Raw genomic sequence first — 18681 nt, forward strand, 5'->3', positions numbered from 1 at the left:
AGAGTGCAACATGGATTTAGACCAGGCAAACTCAGCCCTCCAGATGTTTTGGGACTACAACTCCCATCATCCCTAGCTAACAGGACCAGTGGTCAGGGATGATGGGAATTGTAGTCTCAAAAAACACCTGGAGGGCCGAGTTTGCCTATGCCTGATTTAGACAGTGTGCAGCACAACAAAACAGCAATATACATAGTACAACCACAACTACAGTAAATAAGATCCATTTAAGGAGTTGCCTGAGCCAGCCTAGTTTGGTAACCAATCCCGTAAATTATAGTTCAACAACCCTTCATGTTTTATGTCCGTTAGTTTTCCCGCTCATTCATGTATGGCATTCAAATATCCCATAATGTTCAGGGATTGGGCTGTCACATAGGTACAGCATTCTGAACCAATTAAGGCACATGTTCCGCCCCAACCCGCAAGCAAAAAATGAAGAGCAAGCCTGTTCTGTAAGCTGAGCTGTCTTACCTCTAAGAGTTCCATCACCAGAGATTCTGTGATTTGGTTGCTTTCCTGAATAAATTTCTTTCTTTCTTTAATATAATCTTTATTAGTTTTACATACTTTAAATACATGTATTACATTGTACATTTATAGTTTGCTCCTGCAAGCTGACTTCCCTCCTTCCTTCTTCTGGCTTCTTTATGTCACTTCTAATTTTTCACATTGTATTTATCCATTCTAAATGTTATTATTCTGATTACGCAATTGTCTGAGAATTGTCTATGAGTGTATAAACCCTTTTATACATACAATTTTTATTTTCATATTGTGGTTGTCTATCCATATACTGGATTTTGAAGGGGCAGAGGAACCAGAGACCAAATTGCAAACATATGCTGGATTATGGAGAAAGCTAGAGAGTTCCACAAAGACATCTACTTCTGCTTCATCGACTATGCAAACGGCTTTGACTGTGTTGACCACAGCAAACTATGGCAAGTTCTTAAAGAAATGGGAGTGCCTGATCACCTCATCTGTCTCCTGAGAAATCTGTATGCGGGGCAAGAAGCTACAGTTAGACCTGGATATGGAACAACTGATTGGCTCAAAATTGGGAAAGGAGTATATGCGAAATCATCATGCGAAAGACTGGGCTGGATGAATCCCTAGCCGGAATTAAGATTGCCAGAAGAAATATCAACAACCTCAGATATGCAGATGACACAACCTTGATGGCAGAAAGTGAGGAGGAATTAAAGAACCTTTTAATGAGGGTGAAAGAGGAGAGCGCAAAATATGGTCTGAAGCTCAACATCAAAAAAACAAAGATCATGGCAACTGGTCCCATCACCTCCTGGCAAATAGAAGGGGAAGAAATTGAGACAGTGAGAGATTTTACTTTCTTGGGCTCCATGATCACTGCAGATAGTGACAGCAGTCACGAAATTAAAAGACGCCTGCTCCTTGGGAGAGAGGCGATGGCAAACCTAGACAGCGTCTTAAAAAGCAGAGACATCACCTTGCCAACAAAGGTCCCGTATAGTTAAAGCCATGGTTTTCCCAGTAGTGATGTATGGAAGTGAGAGCTGGACCATCAAGAAGGCTGATTGCCGAAGAATTGATGCTTTTGAATTATGGTGCTGGAGGAGACTCTTGAGAGTCCCATGGACTGCAAGAAGATCAAACGTATCCATTCTTAAGGAAATCAGCCCTGAGTGCTCACTGGAAGGACAGATCGTGAAGCTGAGGCTCCAATACTTTGGCCACCTCAGGAGAAGAGAAGACTCCCTGGAAAAGACCCTGATGTTGGGACGACAGAGGATGAGATGGTTGGACAGTGTTCTCCAAGCTACAAACATGAGTCTGACCAAACTGCGGAAGGCAGTGGAAGACAGGAGTGCCTGGCGTGCTCTGGTCCATGGGGTCACGAAGAGTCGGACACGACTAAATGACTAAACAACAACAACAACATCCATATACTATTTGTAAATACATTTGGTTATATTGATTACATTGTACTTTTTGTGTTCCAATAAAAATATTTGTGATAGACATTATGAGGTTTATTTCTATTCTGCTGGTTTTTCTATTTCATACAAATCTTTCCTATGTACACCATAAATTTCTTCCATTCTTTTTGAAAAGTTTCATTGCCCTGTTGTCGAATTTCCCCAGTTAATTACAGTAACTGTTTCTGTGGACTGCATTACCTTCTGTTGCCAATCTTCCACTGTTGGCAATTGCTGTTGCTTCCAAACCTGTGCTAGCAATAATCTCGCTGTTGTTGTTGTTGCGTATAATAACAATTTCTGATCACTCTTTGCAATTTCTTCTCCAACCATACCTAACAAAAATGCTTCCGGTTTTTTCTGAAACGTGTATCTGAAGATCTTCTTTAATTCGTTATATATGTTATCCCAGTACGTTTTCACCTTGTCGCATAGCCACCACATGTGAAAAAACCCCGCCTTCTTTCACCCCACATTTCCAACAATTTTTACTTCCTTTTTTATACATCCTTGTTAGTTTGGTTGGAGTGAGGTACCACAGATACATCATTTTTAACAGATTTTCTTTTAATGGTGTACATGCTGTGAATTTTAACCCTGTATTCCATACTTTTGACCATTTTTCATATTCAGTATTATGTCCTATATCCATTGCCCATTTGGTCATAACATCCTTAATTTCTTCATCTTTTGTGTGCCATTCTAGTAGAAACTCATACGTTTTAGACAATGTTTTTATATTATTTTGTAGTACTGCAGTTTCTAATACAGTGCTACCTCGGGTTACATACGCTTCAGGTTAAGACGCTTCAGTAAATTGTCTTTTATTTTATTTATAATATTTTGGCTTTGTTTTTTCCTTAATTGCCAAGCCAGCAGTTTCCCAGTTTTGTTTCCTGATTGAAAATGTTGTTGTTTAAATACTTTTAATCCTTTATGTTTCATGTTTCCTTTAGGTTGGTGGGTTTTTTAAATGTTGTTTCATATATCCCCACTAGGGGTCGTATGTTACCTAATAAACTCAATAAATTTGTTCTCTTAGCTGCTATTCCCCCTTCCACCAGCGGACGTCTCTGAACTCCTTTCCTTAATTTCCTCTTAAGTACCTTTTTTAAATGTTCCTTCCTCCTTATCTAGATGGTTTTCTTATATTGAATCTCCCCACTTAGAAAATGCTACCCATAATTAAATACCCAAGAACATACATAATAATCACTAATTTTCAGGTTACAATCTGACTGCATCTAACCCCATATATCCCCCGGCAGTTTGTCTCCTCCAAGTCCTGGAGAGATCCTTTCTTTTTTAAAAAATAAAAAGACATTGAGCACCCCCCCTCTAAGTTCTTCTCTTTCCTCAATCTTCAGCCTCTTATTCAGTTTTCATTTACAACCTCTGACTGAGGCAGTGGGGGGGGGGGTCGGGCGATGCACATCACACATTTACTGGTTCAGTATCTTCAGTACGGTCTTTACAATGTTTTCAACAATGGTATAGAGAGAGGGTAAACCGTTGCCCAAAGTGATATTCCGAAAACTCCTCAGCAGGGATACAGTGGTACCTCTGGTTGCGTACTTAATTCGTTCCGGAGGTCCGTACTTAACCTGAAAATGTTCTTAACCTGAAGCACCACTTTAGCTAATGGGACCTCCCGCTGCTGCTGCCACTGCGCCGCCAGGGCACGATTTCTGTTCTCATCCTGAAGCAAAGTTCTTAACCTGAAGCACTATTTCTGGGTTAGCGGAGTGTGTAACCTGAAGCGTATGTAACCTGAGGTACCACTGTACAAAGTTCCAGACCTCTCTCGGGTACGCTGAGTTTCCTGGGCATTCGAAACATTGCCTTAAGTCCCCCAGTCAAATTTATTTCATCCACCTTTCATCTATGCCTCCTTTCCCCCCTTAGGGTACTGGGACTCTTTCCCCCTTATTGCTCACTTCTGGAAGCAAAGGCTTGGAGAAGCATAGCGTTGGGGTAATCTGGCTGCCAGTTGGCCCATGGCCTCCTTCAATGCACTGGTGAGGTCTGCGTAAGTCCTAGACTGAGTGATGTTAGAGACAGTCACTTGCCCTGTGATCAAGATGTCAAGGTTTATGTCACAGGTGCTTTTCCCAACAGGGGTTCCTTCCCCTGCGAAGAGGTGGCAGAGGGGCCCTTTTGTGGGTCCCATCAGGTATTGATGGGTAAGGTTCAGGGCTGTCAGGGTCCAGGAAGTTATGTCCCCAGAGGAGTATTTGTCCAAGGTCACAGCCACTGCTACCAAGGGCAGGCCTTGCCTCTGGTGACTTGGTGTGTGCGTGGAGATCCAGCAGTTGGGGCAGGGAGCTTCTCTGGCCACCTTGCTCCACATTTGAGTATTTCCTCCTGGTCCCAGGAGCAAAGAAGATATTGCTCCGGGTACAAAGGGGTTGGGCCAAAGTGCAGTGCCTAGGAGATGCAGAGGGTCATTGGTTTTCAGAAGTCTAATGTCCTTGGCAACCCCCCGCACCTCTGAGGCCCGGTGTGGTCCACTCGGAGTTTTGTGCAGCCCCTGCAGAGTGAAGCCAGCCTTCCAGGTATTCTGGCCCTTCCCAGTTGTTGGTTACTCCAATGTCCCAGAGGCAACAACATTGCCGTAGGAAAAGTCCTTGTAGGTGGGTTTTCTGGGGCTGAGAGTCCATTCAAAGGCATTGGAACCCCAAAATTAAGTTCTCTGGGGGGTGGTTGGAATCTGTGTAGATGTAAACAGCTCCCGCATTGTCCACCTCTGTCCAGTTTGGGTGCTTGGTAACTTCCCCTTGGCTGTAAAGGAAGTAGCTACCGTTCGTACATCGCAGGCGATTTTGTTGATTATCCAGGGTAAAAATGGCAGTACCCAGGCGGATGTAATGTCTGTCTCGTATAAAAAGTTCCCAATATTGAGTTCCTTGGAGCTGGGGTGTCAGTGAGTGTCTGAGCAAGGCTCGTAACTCAGGCTGACAGTAGTCAAATTCCCCCATTCAATCCATGTTTGACTTGCCCCCGCAGTCTACAGTGTCATAGTCAAGGAAATTGTTGTCCGTTTGTAGACCTGGGCATAAGTCCAAGGGGTGTGCATATGTGAAGTCCTGTTTCTGCATGATTATCTGTGCTGGTGTGAAGTTCTGCTCTGCATACTTTTATTAATTAAACTGATTTTATGTTGCATTTTGTGTGTATTCGCGATGTCATTTGTAGACCCAGTAGGTGGTGCTGTGGCGCTTGAAGGTATTTTGACAGTTTGTGAACGGCAGAATATTGACAGATCAAGTATACGGCAATGGAAAGTCAGACAGAATAGAAAATATTTTGGCTACATTCTTCCAGTTACATTTTTCTATTCTAGTTACATCTCCTAGTGTAAGAAAACACCTTTTAGAAAGATACAAAAGGGCAATACATTTGATAGAGTCCACAGTTGCATTCCTCAGCTACGTTCTTTAGTGGTATTACAGCGATACAGAAGTAAAAGATACAAGTAAAAAGATGTATTCTTTGTTAGCATAGAAATACGCAGCACTGAGAGGTTCATTTATTAACTCCCCTCTCTGATCAGCGCTTCTCTTATGACAACATACTGTATTCTTGTGCTGATTGAGCCCTCTTTCTTTCTTTCTTTCTTTCTTTCTTTCTTTCTTTCTTTTTCTTTCTTTCTTATGCACACACCCCAACAGTTCTCCAGAGCAAGCTGCAACACACCCACCCACCAACGGTTCGCCAGAGCAAGCGGCCCTCCTCCTATCTGAAAAGGCCACGCCTCTCTTGCCTGGTGTGTCCCTGCTTGCCCCGCCCCTTCTTTTCACGCCTACATCCGGGCTTTCTGGCCTCGAGACGAATGTGCTGACGTCAGATATATATAAGGGCCCTCGGCTCCTTTGTTCCTTCTCAGTGCGCCGTTGCTGATCTGCTGGCGGTTTGGAGGTAAGCTCGCGCGGGGGGGGGGGGGGCGAGAGAGAAGCGCACGCGCGCACGCCTTTCGAATCGCCCGCGCTTTACTGTCCACCTCCTACACACACCGATTGCTTACACCGGCGGCAGTGAGGGTGGGGGGGAGATTCGCCTTCTGCGATCTCCCGTTTATTCCTTTTTGATTCCGCACACGCCTTCTCAACGCCCGTTCCTCTCATTCATACGGAGGCGCCATTTTAAACCGTGAGGGAGGGGCGGGCGGGGGCCGATTGCCGCCTTGGGCCAGCCCTGAGGGGAAAGTGAGCCGGAGGGGGAGGGGAAGTGGGGCTGGGCTGGGAGGGAGGGAGGGAGGGTCGCCAAAGCCGCCATTTTGCGGTCGCCTTCAGCCCCTCCTTTGTGGCCCCCTCCCCTTTCTCCGAAGTGCGCATTGCGCGCGAGGGCGCCGGGTGGGCGCTGGAAACCGCGACTGCGCAGGCGCGACTCGTTCTTTTCTTGCGTCTTAATGGAATGCGCTTTCACCCCCTCCCCTATTCTTGGCGGTCTCAGCGTCGCGCATGCGCGGCCGCAGGGTTACCTAAATGTGGCCTTTTGTCATTTTGGGTATATTCAGTTGCTTGCTTTTCTTTAATTTCCGAGTTTCCCTCCCCCCTCTCTATTGTAGCCAAGAAAGGCTCTGAGAGCGGCTTATAAAATCACTACTATAAAAGCATAAATCTCTGGTGGCAGCCGCTGTCCTTGGGCTTAAGAGTCTAAAAATAAATTTTAAAAGGTGTAGGATGGAGGAGGGGAGAGCAAACGCCTCAAGTGCAAGTTTGGGGGAAGGGCTGTAGCTCAGTGGTGGAGAATCTGCTTGGCAGGTAGGAGGTCTCCGGTCCTGTCCCCAGCATCTCTAGGCAGGACTGGCAAAGACCCCTGGAACCCTGGAGAGCAGACAATACTGAGCTGGATGTACCAATCAGCTTACTGTGTTGGACCTTGTTGAACAGAGTTTTTTTAAATCCTGAAAGTTCCTCACTGAGCCTTTAGCCAATAATGTTGTGATGGTGGAGTATAGAAACATTGCAAAGCATACATAGTGGTGGTCTAATATATTCAGAAGTTACTTGTTTATATTATTGTTTAGTGAACTGATCGATAGAATTCTGAATGTATTCCTTGTCTCAATAAAGGGGCTAAGTAGTTTCCCCGCCTTCCTTTTAATGGGGAAAAAAAAATCAGGTGGGGGGACTATACTTAAATATCCCTGTGGGATATTTCTGTGTAATATACCAAAAAATAATGCAAATGGATACGAAAAGATGTAAGGAAGTATAAGATAACATAAAAAGAAAAAAGTAACAACTATTAGTACAACAGAAAAAAGAAATGGTAAATACAGTGGGAAGTGATGGGGGAGTCTTATGTATATGAATAAGAATGTATGGTGAAAGGAACTGTATAAGTTTGAATAGATTTTTATTAGTATATTTGGACATACCATACAAAAGAATGTTTTGTTATTAATCAATTTGAATAAAGTTTTCAAAAAGCAAAATAAATAAATATCCCTGTGGGAGACAGCTCCCTTGGTAGTAACCACTGTGGTGCATTTTCAACCTTTTTCAGTTTTAAAAAACCATAGGGGAGTTGTTGTATTTTCTTCCCCTGTGAATGTTTCCTTATCTTAAATTAGGTTTGCTTTTTTTTTTTTTTTTTTAATTGTAACAGTTTCTTGCATTAGAGCTTTTGCTTGCAGGTAGTAATTAAAGGGCCATTGTTCTGGATTTTGGGGCACCGTGTTTGTAGTGTCAATATTTGTTCTCAATTAGATGCGTTTCAGCAAGCCCTTGGTCACCACAGAAATGATGCTGCCATTTCTGTTTAGCAACTAAGGGCATGGACAAGCTGATAAGAACCATCAAGCCCTAATCAGATTTTTCAACATCTGCATATTGCTGTCTGAGGAATTATCCTGTTGTTTTGTCAAATATTTCCAAAGGACCCAAGCTTCTCCCATTTCAAGTTGAATGTGTGTTGTTCCAGATCCCAAACTGTGTCAAAATGGTTGAAGCAGATCGTCCTGGCAAGCTGTTCATTGGTGGGCTGAACACAGAGACTAATGAGAAGGCTCTTGAATCTGTCTTTGGCAAATATGGCCATATAGTAGAGGGTAAGCACACAGCCTTTTTAGGGCATGATATTAAGTTAAAGGTCTGCTTTGATGAACTTAACAGCTTTGATCAGTTGAAGTGATAGAGCTTATACGTCCTCTAAGAAGTTCTGAGCAGGCTTGTGTACAATTTGGGATACATCATTCTATGATGAAAGTGGAATAACACTTTTGTCTTTCTTCAGTTCTCCTTATGAAAGACCGTGAAACCAACAAATCAAGAGGGTTTGCTTTTGTTACCTTCGAGAGTCCAGCAGATGCTAAGGATGCTGCCAGAGATATGAATGGAAAGGTAGTAACTAATGTGTTAATTGCAGAGTGTCAAGCTGAGGGTGATTGGATTGATTGGTTGACAGAGTTGCTTTTATTCAGTTAATGAGACAAGTTCAGTGATGTGTTATAATGGAGTGAATGCTTGGGTAATAGCATTTAGGGAAGCTAAGGGAATTTGTTTAAGGATGTTAAGGGTTAGCTTTAAGACAAATAAAGCCTGATGGCATATTTTCTTCCAGAATGCTAGTACGGGCATTCTATGGGCTACTCTTAAATTAAGAACGAAACTGCTCAAGAACTGCCGAAATAATACAGCATTGTTTTCCTGATTGTGATGGCTCAATCAGTTATTTCTAGAACATACCTGTAGAGACTGTTACTTTTTAATAACACGCACATCATGGCAAAACCTTGGTTTGAATACACTTGGAAACTAAAGATCTAGAAGAATTGTATGTAAACAAATAAGATTGACATACTGAAAGCATGTAGCCGTAGAATATGGGTGTTCAATTTTTAAGTTGACCTTGGTTGGTTAAATCCTTGAGTGGTCTACAAAATGTGGTTAAAACAATATATTCATTTTTAAAATTAGGTTTTTTATCTGCATAATACCAAACCAAATGTATTTGCCAGAAACCAGAGCAGGGATAAGAACTAAGGCACTCTGTCCTACAAAAAACATTTGCAATTAATGCTGAGTTAGATTCCTTTGTTCAGTCTTTAGACGGAAGATCAATTAAAGTTGAACAAGCTACCAAGCCATCGTTTGAAACTGGTAGACGTGGGCCCCCTCCCCCTCCAAGGAGCAGAGGTCCTCCAAGAGGTTTTAGAGGCGGAAGAGGTGGAAGTGGAACACGGGGTCCTCCTTCAAGAGGGAGTTATTTGGGTATGTGTGTTTTCCCATGTGTAATTGTGCAACATACAAGCCACTGCATAGAGAATGCTGGTTTACAGCTTACTCTCAAAATCAAGACACAATTAGGACTGTGCAATACCTGGTTTTCAACATTCTTATACAGTGGTACCTCGGGTTAAGTACTTAATTCGTTCCGGAGGTCCGTTCTTAACCTGAAACTGTTCTTAACCTGAAGCACCACTTTAGCTAATGGAGCCTCCTGCTGCTGCGGCGCCTCCGGAGCACAATTTTTGTTCTGGTCCTGAAGCAAAGTTCTTAAGCTGAAGCACTATTTCTGGGTTAGCGGAGTGTGTAACCTGAAGCGTCTGTAACCCAAGGTACCACTGTATATCAGCAGCTAAATATTGTGATATACTGATACATTCCAAACATCATGATATATGTCAGCTGCTGCTTTTCTCCACCTTAGGAGAGGAATAAACAGCCTAGATACATATTCAATGCCCTGCAGCTAAGTAAGGCCCCATATTGCCTTAAACTGCTTGGCTGAGGGGCAAGAAGCCCCTCAAAATATCTGAAACAGATACTGCTTCAGATAATTTACCAATATATCACCCAGCTCTAGACATAATACAAATGATGAATTTCTGGTGGTTATTTTACCCTTTTTGGAAGTTTGGAAAAAGATTACCGTCCTGCTATTTCACAGGATGAATGCTGTTCTTGTGTTTGATGTACTCAGGTATAGAGATGAAGCGAGCGAACTTGTAGGCTTGCTTAAAACATTGAGGTGTATTTTGGAAATTGGTCCAGGGGTTAATCTCATGTTAAGCAAATTGGTGATAAGCCTTCACTGAAATTTTGCAAGCTTAGGCAAAAGTTATTCAATCGGTGTTTTGATGTTGTTCCTCAGTGTTTTGATGTTTTTTGATGTTGAAACAGTTTATACTGCTCCACACAGTTGGTTTTTTTAATGTCTTAAACAAAGGTGAGTTTCTTAGTATTTGCGTATAAGCTATTGGCAGCGATTTTTGCTGTTTATAGCTGTCCTGCATTATTTGCTGTTTTGAGATTAAACAGTAAATAGCAATTTGAATCTTTTGTAGTCCATGGTCTTGCTTTGTTGAACTCCAAATTTTAGAATCGAAGGTTTGATTTGATTGATATTTGTCTTCTACTTTTCCCACAACAAATGTTGAGCTCAAAGGGGGTCACAAAATTCATAGTAACATTAAAAAACAAGTATTGCAATCCCTGTAATAACAAACACAGCAGCAAATAAATAAACAACAAGTTCATTAAAATAGAACAATAAAATCATAGTAGTTCAAATTATTGGAAACAGCTGCTGAGAATCAGTTCTGTTCCAAATGACATTCTTTCTTGTAAGGGACAGTGCACGTATATTCTGTGTGCATCATGGGTACTGCCACAGTAGTACATTGTGCTCCCAGTGAGGCAGATCTGTCTGAGGAATCCTGTTTCTGTTATCTACCTGACACATTGCTGCTGTTTTAGGTTCTTCTAGAGGCCCTCTACCGATGAAAAGGGGTCCACCCCCACGTAGCGGTGGCCCACCACCTAAAAGACCTGCTCCTTCTGGACCTGTTCGTAGCAGTAGTGGAATGGGAGGCAGAGGTAATTTTTTTTTATCACTTTGTTGCCAAACAGCATGTAAATGTAATAAAGTATTTTTTTATTGTCCATTGCATGGATCCACAAATTTGTGGTGGTTGGAGAAAGGCTTTTACAACTGTGCTGAGTTTTACTGGTACTCAGAAATAGCAAGGTAGTTGTGCTGCTTCCAGGACCCTCCAGCAGTGCTAAGTTGGGAGCAAGTCCCCGCTAGTGTCTCTGTGTTAGGGCAGATATCCCTTGCTGGATTAAGAGGTGTGAATTGACACTCCTTAGTTATGCTGGATGACTGCGGTGTTCAGCATATCTCCACATGTGGGTCGTATGCAACACATTTGAAAAGGATTCTTGAATTGTAGAATATGGGCTAAATACTCACTAGTCAGCCCTTGTCAATGTATGCTTAGTTTGACTAGGCCTCTGTTTAGAAGAACTGAAAGCAACTTTACTTTCAGTATAATGTAGGACTTTGCTATCTCTTCATCTTGCTGATAGAGGTTTTATTGAATTTAAACCACCACAGAAAAGTTTGATCCAGTATGGTGTGGTCTTATCTCAAGGTAGGAACAACTTTCTTTACTAATACCTTGTTTTCAGAAGGCTTTATTTCAAAAATATTTCATTTTCTGCTTGATTACTTAAGCACCCCTTTCACGTGGTAGAGACAGTTATGGAGGACCGCCACGCAGAGAACCACTGCCATCACGAAGAGATGTCTATTTGTCTCCAAGAGATGATGGTTACAGTACTAAAGACAGGTAAAATCAAACCCTGTTGGATATTTTTCAGATCAAGGAACTTAATTATTGAACTTAATGCATTTTGATTGCAGAAGCAGTGATTTAATGGAAAGGGTGTAAGGGGAGCACATCTCTGGGACATTTTTTGGACTGGGCGTGTCCCATCTGTCTGGACAACCAGACAATTGATTTGTTCTGGCAAATCAATGAGATAATGAGGCTTTTGGCATTTACTGTTTATGAACAATTTGTTATCTGCATAAAGGAAGAATGAGGAGAATCAAAGTGGCCGGCTATTTTAATTGAATTTGTACTTAATGCTAGCCATTTAAATTGTGGCAAGTAATTGTAGAATTGGTTGTATTTCTTATTTAAAGCTAAATGCTAATCAGAGATGTTAACTCAGGTTTCTGCAACCTAAGTTTAAGATGCTAGTGGCTACACCACCTTTTGAAGTTCAGTATTCTATGACTTGTCAGCCAAGTCTAATTAGATGTTACACTACGTCTCCTCCACTGGTGGTAGGGTGTCGTCTGCTGCTGCATTAGGACTTTGCTGGAGCATATGGCTGTGAGCTGTTATGAGGAGCTCCTGCACTTCACTACCGGAAAAAATACTTTAGTTTTCATTTCCATAGCTATTCAAGTCGGGATTATCCAAGCTCCAGAGACACAAGAGATTATGCCCCACCGCCAAGAGATTATGCCTACCGTGATTATGGTCACTCCAGTTCACGTGATGAGTACCCCTCAAGAGGCTACAGGTAGCTAATGTTCGATTTTGTGTGTTGTTGAACAAATCTCTCATATTCCATTAACAAGCTAGTCAAGCTCATTGTTCAATTGGCAAGTTCCAGAGACACAAAGGAATATACTCCACCTCCAAGAGATTATGCCTACCGTGACTATGGTCATTCCCGTTCACGTGATGAGTATCCCTCAAGAGGTTACAGGTACTTAACGTTCACTTTTGTGTATTCTCAAACAAATCTTTTAATATTTCATTCAACAAGTTAGTCAAGCTTATGGTTCAGTTTGCAGTGTGCCTCTTTCTACTTGATTCAAACAATAAGCCCAATAATATAACAAGTGTCTTGTGGCACCTTGAGCAGCTTCATTATGTCAGAAGGTTTGGTGGACTACAGTCTTTTTCATCAGACACTTTTGAAGTCTTAGCATACCTACTTGCAACTAAGGATAATACTTCATGTGTCAGGTGAAGTGGAATGTGGTCCATGAAAGCTTATGTCATAATAAATCTTTATATTTAAGGTGCTACAAGAACATGTATATCCCTCTTACGTTACAGAAGAGAAACCAAATCTCCATACCTCACATGAACAATTGTTGGCTTTCTTGACGCAGTTCTAAAGCCACTAGTGAGCCATGTGAAGGTGAATAATGTAGGTCTATGGGAAGCTATATGTCATTATTTTCTAGAGCACCATCTATGTTTATCAGGGATGGGGCAGATTTCAGGCTTTTGGAATATACTTTATTTGAAACTAAAACCTAGGAATCTATTAACAGGAACCTAGTGTAAATGATGTACTTGGAATTAAAGAATTTTGAGCCCAGGAGTTCAACTGAACAGCGCTCATGTTCTACGCACAGATCCTTAATGGTTGCCACAACCGTTCTACATTTTGCTGCTATAATTGGGAATCACAAATCTTTTCTGATCTACTAATAGATCCAGATTTATCTTCTGACTACCACCCCTGATAGTCATGATGATCTGCAAAGAACAGCTTTGGCTACTTACCCCAAGCGACTTACGTAGAAACAAAGGAAATAGTGGGGAGGGTAACTGAGGCAAGGATAGATAGATCTTTGATTATTTTAGTTATGTGTACTTAGGCTGAATCAGGCAGGGTACTGGGACTAAAGGGTGGGTCATCTCAAAACCACTTGGATGGGAGACTACTTGGGAACCAAATCTAAGATTCTTTTGAGGAAGAACAGGGTATAAGTGAAAGGGCTACCTTACTCTGTGCAAAACTCACCTAGCGATTGCCTGTACTAAACCCCAGCAGTTATTCCTCTTACAGTGATCGTGATGGCTATGGAGGGCGTGACCGGGACTACTCTGATCACCCAAGTGGGGGCTCATACAGAGATTCCTATGAGAGTTATGGTAAGTGCTTATTTTGAAGGTCTTAAGGGACTCAGTAGGCTTCACTCTTGACTTAATAGACTGCATCTACTTAAGTGGGGCATTGGCATTCTGGGCTTGTCCACTGCAGTGAAAATACACCGGTACTTCATTTTTAACAAAATGATTGAATTACAGTTCCCATAAACTAACGAAGCAAAAGTTCAACTGTTCTGAAATGCATCTATCACTGGAAAAAAATGGTGGAATTTCTGCTGTAAAAATAGCAAGCTGTTCTGGAATAATCCCAAAAAGAGCTGCCTTGAGAAATATCATCGTCTTCAAACAGCCTTTATTTCGTTCACTATCCGATACTCCCCTGCCAAATGTCCCAACATGTGAGATTATATTAAAACTTTCAGTTAATACAAAAGAGTAACAGACACCATTGATACAAATTCTTTTAAACTCAGATGTAAAGTTGTGGTGATATGATTTATAGTGTTGTCCTATTACCTGACCATTGAACCTGCAGGTAACTCACGTAGTGCTCCACCTGCACGAGGGCCCCCTCCATCTTATGGTGGAAGCAGTCGCTATGACGATTATGGGAGCACCCGAGATGGGTATGGTGGAAGTCGAGAAAGTTACTCAAGCAGCAGAAGTGATGTCTACTCAAGTGGCCGGGATCGTGTGGGAAGACAAGACCGAGGCCTCCCCCCTTCAATGGAAAGGGGTTATGCTCCTCCACGTGATTCTTACAGCAGCTCCAGCCGCGGAGCACCCAGAGGTGGCGGCCGTGGAGGGAGCCGCTCTGATAGAGGCGGAGGCCGAAGCAGATACTGAAACCTTTTAAAGTGCTGGACCAAATCAGTTTTTTCCTCCAACAAATGAAATGTGGAAATTCTTTCCTTACTCCAGAGGACTACTGAAACATATGTTTTTATCTTTTTTATTGTTGCTTGTTAAGTTCCCCTCCATTACTTAATGTTTTTTTGTGAGGAGAAAGTAAACTTGTTTTAATTTCATTTCAAAATTGTTAATATTTGTCTCAGAAAGCAGATGTTAATGTATGACATTTTTAGCCTGTGTACTAGTGTTGTAACTTTTTAAAGTAAAGGTTAACCCTGAAATGCAACGCTCTCACCTCATCCATGAAACCGGCAACCCTAAGGCTTCCCGTACAACGTGCAGCCATCTAAAATGGCCATGGATCGTTCTACACATGCAAACATGTGCCTTCTTTCTAGCAAACCCATTTTGGCTTTTGGAGGGTGGTGGGATGTGTGCCAAACTAAAATGTTAAAACATCCTCTCCATGCTGAAATGCACACAATGCTCCAAAATAGAAAATTTCTTCAGTCTTGTATAAAAATTCAGGATACCATTCAGTCATTAAATCAAAACGACATACGGATAATGCTGAATGTACGTTGTTCCTTTCTACATATTTCATTTGGGAATTTGCAAGAACATCACCCCCCAAAATAACATATTAACCTGTAGTAATCAAGCTACAGATCTGTAAGTAAGAGGTTTGGCCAATTCCATCAAAGAAGCTGCAAAACGGTACTTGCTCTTACTGTTTCAAATTTTTGCAATCCTGTAGTGTCTCATTTTTAAAGGAACATCTTTGACTCCAAAGGCAAAATGGAGAAAATAAGATAAGCAAAGAAGTCTTTCTCTCCAACTTCTGAAAGGCTTATGGCTTCATATAAACAAGTTTCAACTTTCAGCATTCCACAACAGATTTAAAGCATCAAATGCGTGTGAAACAGCAAAGATGGTAAGCAAAGCAAACTAGTTTTTCAGTCTAGTCAAACTGAAACCAGAACTACTGTCCTTAAATACGGTAGGACATGCTGTACATCATGGCAATGGAAGCTTTTAAATTTTAAAGCAGCACCCAATGGAAAAACTGCTGGATAGCCTTAGGCGAAGCCTTACAAATTCAACATAACCTTATCTTAGATGAAACTGTATGGCACAAAGCTTTTGAAAGCAACACTAAGAAAGCAACTCACTGTAGACAAACATTTCTTTAAAGGGTTGGGAGGGGTTATTTTTTGCCCACTATGTTTCAATGAAGAACTTAAAAAACAACAACTGCTTGTACTATACTATACTAGGAAATTAAAATGCTAACAAATCAGAAATTGGCTTAAATAGCCAAAATCTATACCAGCTTGGGGAATTTCAGACAAGCCGTTAATACGAACCTGATGTTTAGTTGGATGCCTGACTTCTTTGTACTAAGTCGGGTGGGCAGTTTTGATACAAATAGCAGAACCTGTGGCAAGTTGTCATGACCCAGGTGCAGCCAGGAAGTCCAAAAGATGCTCTTGAAATGTAGTAAGACTTGAAGACCTCCAACTAAAGTTCTGCTATAATCCTCAAAACATATGCCAGTCAAGTTATGGATTTACCATGAAAAGCACCATTGGAAAGGAAATGAGAATCCATAAGCCATTCCAGTTCATTCCAATCCAGTGAACCTTCCACCTCTCAAACTTAAAGCATTAGCGCTTGAAGCAGGTTAATTGGCAAACACAGGGGTTCTTGCTGTGTTTCTGGGGGTGGTTAGGGGCTTGGGCAGTTTGTGCTAGAATAATTTTTCATGCCTGTTTTAATTGTTGCAGGATGACTGCTGTTTTTAAGATGTGACCTGGTGCATGGCAGTGCTGGTGGACAACATGGGTTTCTACTCTAATAGTACAACAGGTAAGCTGTGGATGGATGCAATGTTAGCAATACTTCATACTTTTTGCAAATTAAAGATGGGCAGATAGAATGTACAACTTAAATTGCTGATACCTTCAGTGAAATTTGTGGTGAGTTCTTGGCTGCTCAATTTGGGTAAATAAATAACCACCCTGTTTTGGAATCTAGCCTTTGCAAATTTCTGAAGGAAGAGGAGAGAATAAACTAGATATATTTTAAAGGGAAGCTGCGAATGGCATTTTGGTAAAAGAATATGCAGATGCCACTGATACAAGTTCAAACTTTGGAGAGGCTCTGCTAGGAATGGTGACTTCAATACCAGTGTAAATGAGTTAAATATGCTGTCAGGGTTCAGTTCACTTGTTGCCCTGATACCTGGAATGCCCATAATGGTGGCATAGAAAGCTGTAAACTTTAATCTCTGATGAAAACTGGTTAAAAGGTTTGACCAGGATTTCAGACATGCTGTTCAGTAGTCTTGGGAGTATTACTATTTTTCACCTTCCACATACATCCCAAGGTGATGTATGAAATAAAATAAAAACAGCAGAAAAATAGCAAGACGTCCGTGGCAAAGACATAGTCATCCATCTAGGGAAGCTTGCCGGAATTAAAAAAAACAACACTTCAGTTCTCTCTCTCCCCCCCCCACCCCACCCAAAAGGAAAGGTAGTGGGCAGATGCCATAGCTCAGGCACAGGCAAACTCTGCCCTCTAGATGTTTTGGGACTACAACTCCCCTTATCCCTGACCACTGGTCCTGTTAGGGATGAGGGGAGTTGTAGTCCCAAAACATCTGGAGGGCCAAGTTTGCCTAGGCCTGCCATAGCTAAACAGTTGCAAAAAACAAACATTAGCAGTGAGCAGAATAAGAATTCAGCAGTCACATTGCACATAATAAGGATCCTTGAGTATCTAATGTGTTTGGCTTTGGCTGTATTAGAAGAAGCCTCTTCTATCCCTTAAGGATCATGTGCCCGCTTCTGACTGTAAAATAACACTTGATAAACATAGCAGTTTATACAGTCTGTATTTTGAGTTTGTTATCTGCATCAAAGCATACCTATGCATGACTGTCCCTGAGCAAATCATAGTTTTTTGATAACTTGCTTTTGAGACACAGCTAATGTTACTCTTTTCATCTTAGGTACAAGGTTAATTGTGGCTGACATTTGAGGAATGGATGCCCATGGAGAATGCAGCTGCTGAGCAGCTTAAATATGTCTACAGTGTTTAATGAAGACGTTTCAGAGGGAAGTCAGATCTTAAATGCCAGTGTCAGTCATTGCTGTGAGCATTGGATGTTCAGAGAAGAGAAGAGGAAGAGGCCTAAATGTCAGAAACAGCTGGATACAGATTGTTTGTGTCCTCTTACAAATACTGTGTAGCAAAAGTTGTTGGCATGTAATGTGCTACTCTGGCAGTACAATACTATATGATCACATCTTCTGGAGGAGTTTGGTTCCAGTGGTTCCATATATACGCAAAAACACTTACTCTCTAGCCTGTGGAACTCCCACATACTTGAGCATCCCGGGGTTTCCAGAGCTGGCATGCCAAGAGGGCTTCAACACCCCCATCCCAAGCAAGGCAGAGAGCCTTTAACCCGATGCAAAAAAGAGCTCCCTGCCTTGCTTACTTTTCACTTTGCAGGATTTCAACCAGGAGTCTTCAACCATGTATGTTTGGTTATTGAAAATTTTAAAAACAAAGTTTGTAAAGATTGCTCAAATCCTGCAAGTTAAATGCTTGTAACATTGTATTTGAGTCTTTGGTATGAGGCAAGCTGAAGTGTTATCTATGATAGATGTAGGATAATTTTTACAGCTTGGCAAATTAATGTTTAGAGCTAGAAGGCAAATGAAATAAACATGCCTCAGGCATTCTCTAGAGCATTTTCAGGAAGCACAAAATTGCATGTGTTTTGAAAAAAGGGGTTCTGAAAAAGGTGTGAAGATTTGTAATGAAGAAAACTTGGGGTGTCTTTCTTGTGGTTCCAAGTGAGCTACTGTTACAGATGTAAGAAGTTGCCTTGTTCAAACAGACATGTCAACCAGAAAAAGGTCCCAACCCCAAAATGGAGATTCTGACAACTTTAAAGTTCCACTAATCAAGATAATTGTATTAAATCCATTGTTGGAATAAAAATGTTCATTTTTTCTAATACTCGTTTCATTGTTTCAAAGTTGTTTGTCTTCTAAATGGGGGTACTAGTTTCAGAATGAAGCACAGTGCCACATAGGCCGAACTCAAATGGATGGAGGAAATTTAGGGAGCGCACTAACCTCAGTGAGCCAAGAGGTCTGAAAGAGACTTCTAAACTTCTCCTGAATTTGGAATGTTGGT

At 41.6% G+C, this 18681-nt stretch overlaps 1 protein-coding gene across 7 annotated transcripts; it reads left to right on the forward strand.

Annotated features, from left to right (window-relative positions):
* The first annotated feature begins 5736 nt into the window (after positions 1-5736).
* Positions 5737-18497, forward strand: RBMX (RNA binding motif protein X-linked). 7 transcript variants are annotated; one of them, XM_083422496.1, is made up of 11 exons: positions 5737-5876; positions 7887-8013; positions 8199-8305; positions 9007-9175; positions 10664-10783; positions 11424-11538; positions 12158-12283; positions 12371-12472; positions 13556-13656; positions 14150-16335; positions 17483-18497. In XM_083422496.1, the coding sequence occupies exons 2-10, from the start codon at positions 7905-7907 to the stop codon at positions 14458-14460; spliced, it is 1260 nt and encodes a 419-aa protein (XP_083278622.1). In that variant the 5' UTR covers positions 5737-5876; positions 7887-7904; the 3' UTR covers positions 14461-16335; positions 17483-18497. The 7 variants fall into 7 exon arrangements, with proteins under 7 accessions (XP_083278622.1, XP_083278625.1, XP_083278626.1 ...); XM_083422499.1 differs by having other exon boundaries at positions 13571-13656; XM_083422497.1 differs by lacking the exon at positions 5737-5876 and adding an exon at positions 5945-6107.
* The last annotated feature ends 184 nt before the right edge of the window (positions 18498-18681 follow it).

This window comes from Podarcis tiliguerta (genome assembly GCF_965153285.1).
Source record: "Podarcis tiliguerta genome assembly, chromosome: Z".
Taxonomy (NCBI): Eukaryota; Metazoa; Chordata; class Lepidosauria; order Squamata; family Lacertidae; genus Podarcis; species Podarcis tiliguerta.